Source organism: Colias eurytheme, chromosome 7 (assembly GCF_061535395.1).
Source record: "Colias eurytheme isolate Ceu_HAF_F1 chromosome 7, ilColEury1 Martin Lab GWU primary, whole genome shotgun sequence".
NCBI lineage: Eukaryota > Metazoa > Arthropoda > Insecta > Lepidoptera > Pieridae > Colias > Colias eurytheme.
Window position 1 is genome coordinate 9212649 of NC_142986.1, and position 9473 is coordinate 9222121.

General features: G+C 32.2%; 2 protein-coding genes across 3 annotated transcripts; both read left to right on the top strand.

The window, feature by feature from the left end:
* Positions 1-1027: 1027 nt before the first annotated feature.
* On the top strand, positions 1028-2365 carry LOC149907246 (uncharacterized). Its single transcript, XM_090103614.1, has 2 exons — positions 1028-1186; positions 1326-2365. Exons 1-2 carry the CDS (start codon positions 1169-1171, stop codon positions 1968-1970), a joined length of 663 nt encoding a protein of 220 aa, XP_089959740.1. The 5' UTR covers positions 1028-1168; the 3' UTR covers positions 1971-2365.
* A 433-nt stretch (positions 2366-2798) lies between these two features.
* On the top strand, positions 2799-9229 carry LOC149907247 (uncharacterized). Of its 2 annotated transcripts, none has more exons than XM_090103764.1 (5): positions 2799-3237; positions 5094-5188; positions 5887-6060; positions 7256-7409; positions 9021-9229. In XM_090103764.1, exons 1-5 carry the CDS (start codon positions 3225-3227, stop codon positions 9140-9142), a joined length of 558 nt encoding a protein of 185 aa, XP_089959890.1. In that variant the 5' UTR covers positions 2799-3224; the 3' UTR covers positions 9143-9229. The 2 variants fall into 2 exon arrangements, with proteins under 2 accessions (XP_089959890.1, XP_089959891.1); XM_090103765.1 differs by lacking the exon at positions 2799-3237 and adding an exon at positions 4727-4792.
* Positions 9230-9473: the final 244 nt, after the last annotated feature.

The window sequence follows — 9473 nt, forward strand, 5'->3', positions numbered from 1 at the left end:
AATTGTCCGTTTGTTTCGGGATTATAATACATTCAGTTATTATAAAATCACGACTCACGTAGTGTTGATATAGGTCTTACAATTTTCAAGAATTTGTTTGACGTAATAAAATTTTTATAGATATGTATTTAGTTACTGTCTCTAGTTATCTATCAACAAAATATTAAAATATTTTTTATTATTATAATAACACGTTTTGTATTGTGGGGAACAAAAATAAATGACAGCATTACTCATGAGGTTTTATAACTTAACTTTACAACTTTTTATAAATATAAATAAAATACATAAATTATGTGTACATTTTGTATTTATTTAAATGTATTAACGGCTACATGTTAATTAATTATCAACGCAAATTCCACGTCTAAATTAACTACAACTTTACGGTATCGGCTAACCGCGGGTTCAAGCATTTAACCCTTACATAATAAGAACTAACGATTACGTCTAGATCTAGTACAGGCTAGACATCGCCTTAAATGACTGTAAATAAGTTACGGGGGCAAGTAAAAGTACACTACTAGAGCTGTTAATACCACATCGATTTTGAAAATAAAATACAAACAGTTCTAAGTTAATTAAATATTTAATATTTAATTAGTGTTTGCTGTAAAATATTTACAAAAATAAATAAGTGGTAAATAAACGTGTGATGTGATATTTCACATGAATACTTTAAATTAAAAAAAATAATAATAATATAGTGATTTGTCTATACGTTTCATACATATTTTAATTATTAATGCAATAAAATAAATGTTACATGAACAAAGAAAATATTTAATATGAACATATTATAGAAATTATTGGCTCTACAACTTTTCCTACTTGTTCTACAAGCTTTAAATTGACATAATGTCGTCGAATAACTAATAAGATGAAGCTTTCTTTAATGCTGCTGATTATAGAAACATATAGCACACTGTGATCTATAAATACAGATAAACGTTCAATAACCTTTTATCAAGCCACAATTGATTTAAAATAAAAGTCAATGGGTGTATTAACAGCTCCAATAATTATCAACTTTCTTCGTACCTAGAGCTTTTCCGCTCAAGCCACCACACCACATGTCATTTAACATATAAATACGATAATGTGATATGTTACACCACATTACTATCTGGCATCGATACACTTACTATACCTGTAGTTTCGTGACAAAATGACGAAAATATACTTTGTGAGTTTTATTTTTTTACGTATTTTCAAATTTTAGATGGCTGTTATTTACTTTCAATAACCATAAATTTACCTTTCTCTCTTCGTTAAAAATGATGATGACTTTTTTCTCCTTATTTTATTCTTACTTTTCCTTTCAGATATTGCTGGTAATCTGTCTCCACTCGGCATCCAGCTCAGAGCCAAAGAAGCGATCCGCGTCCATACCAATTACACAAACCTACTCAGAATACTACAACAATGTCGCCATTCCCGTGCCCCATCCAGTGCCTATTAGCGTGCCTCGTGCAGTTCCAGTGGCTGTTCCAGTGGGAGTCCCTGTAGACAGACCTAGACCCGTTCCTGTATCTGTGCCACATCCCGTAGCTCATGTGGTAGCGCGTCCAGTGGCCGTTCCAGTTGACAGGCCGTATCCAGTGCCGGTGGCTCAACCAGTTCCTGTGACTGTCACACAAGGGGTTGGCATTCCAGTGCCACAGCCATATGCAGTTGGAGTGCCAGCTGCTGTTCCAGTGAGAGTGCCTGTTGCAGTGCCTGTGGCTGTTGGATCGATTGGAGGTGGAATAGGCGGTGGATCGCTCGGTGGTGGAATTGCTGCTGCATCGCTTGGAGGGGGTCTTGGCGGTGGGTCCATCATTGCTGGCTCGCTAGGCTCTGGGGGTATTATCTCTAGTTCTATTGGCCATGGAGGTATTGTAGGAGGAGGAATTAAGGTTATAAGTGGCTCGAGCTATTCTGTTCCTTATGGAGTATATGGATCGGGCCATGGTTATTATCACCATTGATTGAGCCAGTATGAAAAATTTAACGTTTTTATTAATAATCGTTTGGTTTTGTTGAGTTAACATATAAGATTTGAGAGGAAGTTTGTTTACAAATTATGTCGTCCTTTATATAATGTTTTGTTCAATTTTGTCACATGTGTAATTGCCGCCCTTTTTTTGTAAGGATATCAAGGTTATGGTATTTCCTGGGTTTTTGTTAATCTAGTCTTAGGGTTGTATGTATGTTTGTCCCATCGATTAATGTATGCAGCTTTAATTATTGTAAGTGTATTTGATATTATAGTATAGTATACCTAGTATATATTGTATCTCCATGTTATGTAAGTTAAACCCCACTATTAAAATTAAGGGAATATGTATGTTTATTATTTTAATAAATTTTATTTTATAGAAAATTGATTTATTTATTCCTCGATTTTCATATTATCTATACTAATATTATAAAGAGGAAAGGTTTGTGTGTATGTATGGATTTCACGCATAAACTACTGGACCGATTTTGATGAAATTTGGCACAGATAATCTTTAGACCCTGAGAAAGAACATAGGCTACCTTTTATTGCGAAATATGTACCACGGGCGAAGCCGGGGTGGACCGCGAGTATTATAATAAAGATATATAAAAAATAACTTTTTTCATCTGATGGTTCGTCACAAGGTCTGAATCTATTTCCTCTTATTTTCATAGGTTTATAGAAAAACCACAACCAAATTAGAACTATTAGGTACATTTAAAAAATTCGATTTAAGACATCACCTCTTCACTTCGGGTTGAAATTGAGTACCTACTTAAATTATTAAGGTGCCGCGATTTTTCTTCCGTTCTAAATCTATAGTCTTCTTTATGCTTTTAGAATAGACCGTAAAAAATACTCATAAAACATACGAATCAAACATTCGTGATTCGTCATAATTATTGAAGTAACATAAAACAAAAATAACCAGTCATGGCCTAATCCACAAGAAACTGAAATAAAAATTTACCACTTACACTAAAATCTCTGTACATGTACACGTACATATGTACTATGTACTGTATTTAGTACATAATATGTACGTGTACTTGTGTATAGTATGAATAATAAACGATACAGCATATCAATTACAATCCTTTACACATTCGTCACATCAGTATTCCATAAGGACAAGATATTGTTATCGCTAAATTTGGATAACGATATTTCAAATCCTGATTAGACCATTTGTTATCAGTATCTATTGTTTGGTCAGACAGGACGTTAGTGTGTTGCAGTTATGATGAAGTCAAGTAAGTTATATTGCGACAATATTTTTTACAGTAAATATGCTTTTAGAATGTTGTAGAACGTTCTAGAATGTTCTGGAACTTTCGCGTCTGTTTAATTTTGGACACGCGTTGTAATTATATCTAGTATCTATACTATAAGTTGTATAGCAATGGGTATCGTGTACGTAAGAGGCTGAAAAATTATATTATAAATAAAAGGTAGAGTCACTTATGATGCTCATCTAATAATTGCAATGCTAGTCTTGAATTAATAAGAAATACATCCAGTATTTAACACCTATTTGATATCCTGTGTTTACATTATACTAATTAGTTAGGTATAAGTCACAATGATTATCATTTTCGAATGTATATTTATGAAATTTTATCAATCACAGATATAAGAGTCAAAGTGTTTGATTGTTATCTAACAAACACATTTATATTTTTTTGGATTATACAAATATTAATAAAAAATATATGGCAATATTCATTAATAGGGCAACACTGAATACTCTACGTACTGTAGTCTGTAATATCTTTATTAGCGAGTACTATCATTAAGATAATGTATTTGAAAGTGTTTTAGTTATAATTAACCAAACTTTAATTGATTTTGATTGATATGAATCTATTAGTTTTTTTGTATCGCATTAGAAGCGAATCATGCATCAATTAGAGTTGAAATTAATCATAACATCCGAAGAGTTAATAGTAATATTTCCGGTTAGCTGAATGTACTACAAAATGTAGATTAGGTATCATTGGTAGTTACAATTGACCTATATTATTCACATCATAGTCCGGACTTAAAAAAATTTTTAGTTCCTAAAATAAAAACTATAATTTCTAAATCTTATTTCGGAATTAGAGATGGATATGTATATAATTTGAATGTATGACACGTTAGACGTTAAAAGAAAACAATAATTATTTTATTTTACAGGCAATATTACTTATCGTTAATAATCACACATACCAAGAAATCATTGTCTGCGAACGATAAACATTTACCTTTACTCCCATCGCATTTGACACAAGAAAAAAATGAAAAACCATGTTCAGATACGTGCAGCTCCAATGCGCGGTCGTTATTGGGAATATACATTTCTTTACGCGTGAATACTAAAACTAAATAGAGTGTATCTTCGGACAAAGAAATCAATCGTAATTAACAAATCATTTATGTGGTAATGTTTTGTTTACAAACCAGACCTCGTTAGAGCCAATTGTTCCCGGATACTTATGACCGATTCGTTCATTACCTATAATGTACCAACAAGGTAAAACGAATACGGCAATTAATAAAAATATTTAGAAATCCAAGGACTCTTGATTTATGGCGTTAATTAAATAAATTAATGGATGTATCGCTTCGTAGTTTAGATATAGAGTATAATAGAGCAAATATTATTACTCTTTCAAGTAAAAACAGTTCAATTAAAATATGCGGATGACATTTCATATAGAAATGCATTATAGTACCATCTATCTGTACGCACACACGTGAAACTGATGAAGTAGTGACGGCAGTTGAAACTGTGGTGGCAGTCGGCAACCCTTTAGAAGAGCATGGGTAAATTATTTTAACAACTCTACTATATATTATAACGTGAATAACGTATTGTAATTATTATTACATGTTTCCATCTGTAATCTTCATCTTAAAAAAATATTTTTATACGAATGGTAGTATTACCTAAATAAAAAAAATCATCTAAAATCTAAATCGATACAGTAGTTTAGTCTCAAAAAGAAGACCATATAAGTTTTATTTATTATTATAAAAAATAAACCATAATTATTATTATGGTTTATTTTTTTATTTATGGATCATTTTAGTTCTTATAATTTAATGTATCTTTTATGTTTTCCAGAATTTTCCAGTTCTCTGGACGTAATCCCACGACAGCGAAGTTTCGCCTGTCTTTCCTTGAAATTTGGCAGCATATTTTCGGGTATTATTGTCATTGTAAGTGTAATAAACATTAAATCTATTTATCGTATATATTTCTTCGTAAATTTTGTATTGATTTTGTCTTGATATATACGATAATTTTATGTATCGTATATATATCAAGTTATTTCTAAGTTTTTTTCATACTGAAATTAAATAAACTTAAAAAGATTATCATATTATAAGTATCCAATTTGTAATGTGTGCCCGTCGTGCTGCAAAGAAAGAACAATTTTGGGTGCGTGCCAACTTGCGAGTTGCGAACCTACTTTTCGTTTTCACCTGCATGTTTGTCATTTTTACTAAGATGAATAATACATAAATAAAACTAACGAACACAAAAGTAATCATGTCAAATGACAGACGAATAGATACATTCAAGAAGCTTATATCTAATACACTGGAGATTGCACTATGACCATTAAATTGTAACAAGAAAATATGACGTTGAATGACGCCCGTATGTTTTTTTATCCCTTTCACACCTAACTTGGCAATTTATAATATATATAAGCTATATACATTCGTAGTATCTAGTTGAAAGAATCATCTTTCGACTAAATACTTGGTCCATGTAGTTTAAAAACCACGGAGCTAAAAGTGAAGACGCTTCCTTATAAAACAGACGCTACAAATAATCCCCATCTTCCTAGGGATCATTAGATACCTTCTATCCCCGATCACGTTAGTAACTAACAATTCCTGTATTCCAGCTATACTCAATACTAGCGCTAGCTCAATGCCTCAAGTCCATCCTGCACCTGCCTGCTGAGTTCGACGTCAGCGATTTTAACGTGGCCTTTGCGTATACAGTGGTCATAGGGCTGACGCTGACACATGCCTTTACGCTGTTCCTTACCGCTATATTACTGGTTGGAGTTATTAGGGTATGTATATGGAAGTAAAAAATAAATAAGTAAATAAAAAAGCAAGTATAGTGGTAGATACTAGATAAATGAGGAAACTACTAAGAATTTAAATTTAACGAATCCATAAGATTTCGCTCTACCAGAAATTTTAACGAATTTTATTGGACATAGTTAGTTATGGATATGTTTTGTTTTCTAAAGAAAATATTCTATAAACATAAACATTATAATATGTACAAGCATTAACACTCAATGTACCTATATGAAAAGGCTAAAGAATAATTTTTTTTTTCTTAACTTATTGGTCAAATACGTAATTTTTTTCTAACTTATTTTCAAGGACTAATAATTATGAATTATCAATACTAGGTACTTTGATTAATAATTGGGACTAGTACTATTTGAATCTGAAATATTAGGCTTGTATACTTGTAGTTATTAGAAAAGTGGTAATCAAATGTAGATTGAAGTAATTTTACTATCTATCAATAAAACAAATAGAGTGTGTCTGTCAGGTTGTTAATCAACATGCAATGATTATTTAGCAATGCAAAACCCGCCTCAAATCAATTGTCATATTAATTATGTCCAAACATGTTTCACTGAATAAAATTATAATATACTAATTATAAATGAATAAATTACTGCGTTTTATTGAAGGAATGGAATATTTACGAAAAAAATACCAATAATAGATTAAAGGGTGTGGCCCATCTCTCTTTTTTATGTATCGATTTTTTTATAGCTATAAAATAAGGCCTTCTGTGACCAACAGGCGCCAGACTAAAGCGCGTCACACACGGTGAAGATACTATAATATTTTATCTTAAGATACTGTAATATTTTATATTACAGTGTCTTAAGGTATCCGGTATCAGCGTTCTGACCATCATTTTTCTTATTGTCATTGCGTACTAAGACCCCTGTAGAATCGCCATCCTGTTACAAATGACCCGAAATTTTGTGGGTCAAATTTAACTGACTTGACTAATTTGGTATTAAAGATTACCTTAGCAAAATTAACTACTTCGTACGTTATATTTTGCTGAATGGTCCTTTATTGTTTTGTCGTAATTGTGTACAAATAAAATAAAATTCATTTTCATATTTCATTAGCAGTGTTTATGACTGTTGAAATTTAAAAATAGTTATTAGTACTGCAGTTCCATCAATACCATACCCCAATACTAATAAACAAATTAAACAATTTCAGGAGAAACTCAAACTAATAAAGCCCTGGATCATCTGGACATCCATACAAGTCAGTGTGTCCGTCCTGATGTTCGTGCTATGGAGCACCACGAGCCTCGTCAATCATTCTAACGACAATTCACTTCTGCTGTATGCTATCGAGTTCTTAGCGTTGAGTAAGTATCTGAATCCTTGAAAAATACTATAGAAATATTCGATCATAATCTGGGATTAGAACCTGCGTCTTTTGAAGTAGGTCCCTTTTAAATTTTGTAATCTTAAAAATTTCTAAAATGTTTACAGCATTTTAATGCTATATCTCTAAGGCTATATCTCTAACCTAAACCTAATCCTTATAAACTAAATCATAATAATACGGAAGTGCAAGTGCAGCTTGTAAAATATAATTACTTTACAAATACCGATTAAACATTAATCTTCATCTTCATATCCATCTATTTTTCTTCTTTCTTTACGTTTGTCCAAAAAATATATGAAAATAGCGTCAATATTATTTACACCCCGACTCAGTTATAAACTGTCCTTGTCCTGGGTTGCCTGGTAGAGATCGCTTCCAGCAATAAAGCCACCTTCTGTCCATGTAGCTGTCGTGGCCATATCGTAAATTTGCTCATTTCATGATATGACTGGCCATTTCACGAAATGGTCGCATTTCGTGAAATGGCCAATTTAGTTTGGCCACATCATGATGTGGCTTGAGCAGATCAATGATAAGAAATCGTTTCACGATATGGCCAACTAAACGCGCGGTTTTTTCATGAAATGATCAAAATTATTTGATCATTATATCGTAAAATAGTTACATTAATCATTGGTAGAGGCGCTGTAAGCTCTGTGTTTATGTGATAAGATGGCGGCCGCTGGCGAAAATTTAATTATTCGCAGTTAAAAACTTCATATCATCGTTCATTCTTCACTTCATCGTTTAATAACAATATGAAGAGTCATAGCAAAGAATTTACGACGGTTCGAACTTCGAGTACTATGGAAAATGTGGATATCTTATATGTATTGAAGAAAAAATGCGTCTTAAATAAAATAATTTAAGACGCATTTTTTCTTTTAGGATATATATTTATATATGTATATGTATGTTTATGTATTATAATTGTTTGTTTTTTAAAAAGCGATCCGCTTCTGGCACTCGCCGGCCGCTGCCGCGGCACGCTCGCTTTGCTCGCTCGGCTCGTGCGTTGTTTATCAAAGTCTAACCTAACCTAACCTAACTGTTTTTTTTTGCAAAAACTATTCGCTTCTGGCATTCGCCGGCAGATGCCGCGGCACTAACTTAAATGACATTAAACAAGTTTTTAGAGTATACTGATTTTTTTTTAAATTTTATGGACTCTTTATATTTTATACGATCTGGCCAAATGTGGATGGCCAAATCGTGAAACGTTGACGATTTAACGATCTGATCAAACTATGTTGGCCATTTCATGAAATGCGACCATTTCGTGAAATGATCGATCATATCATGAAATGAGCAAATCTACGATATGGCCACGACATAGCTAAGTTTAAAATTATCTTCAACATGGTGTACAATAAAGATTTTTGAAGTGAAACTTCTTTAGGCGCGTTGAGAGTAATGTTTCACGGTCGTGTCATGGCAATACCGTCACGTCATGGAGTTAGGCGACGATTTTGGTATCTTTGAATCTTGCCAAAGAAGTTTCACTTCTGACACGTGTGCTCGACACACGCTTTTTCATTTCATTAATTATTCATTATTCATTTTCATTATTCATTATTTTTTATTACAGTGGTACGTTTCTACATGCTCATGATAGTGGCGAGCTTTTACAAGCAATTGGAAGAAAATGGAGAAGAATCAGAAAGACTGAAAAGTTTGCATCATATCGATAATTGGTATACTTCAGCTTAGACCTTAAATCACGCGAAATACTTATCAAATTAACTTATTTCTACAATGCATGCTGGAAAACTACATTATATTTCAGTATAAAACCTAGTGCTTATGGTTTTATTGTACATATTTGATATCGATATTAAACTCTTACCTATTTATCAAATTGTTTTGTTTCTTCTAATATTTAGCGAATCGAAACCGATGTAATAGTATCACGCACAGAATTATTTTATGACGACATCACATCGTTGTCACCAACTCACCACGGAGCAAGTAATAGTTGTCACAACTTTCAAACACAATTTAACACAATTTAACACAATTTAACACAATTTAATCTAATTCA

Coding starts and splice junctions, on each gene's coding strand:
- LOC149907247 (XM_090103764.1), top strand. Junction 6,061..7,255: donor TACTGGTTGGAGTTATTAGG/GTATGTATATGG, acceptor AAACAATTTCAG/GAGAAACTCAAACTAATAAA. Junction 7,410..9,020: donor TATCGAGTTCTTAGCGTTGA/GTAAGTATCTGA, acceptor TTTTTATTACAG/TGGTACGTTTCTACATGCTC.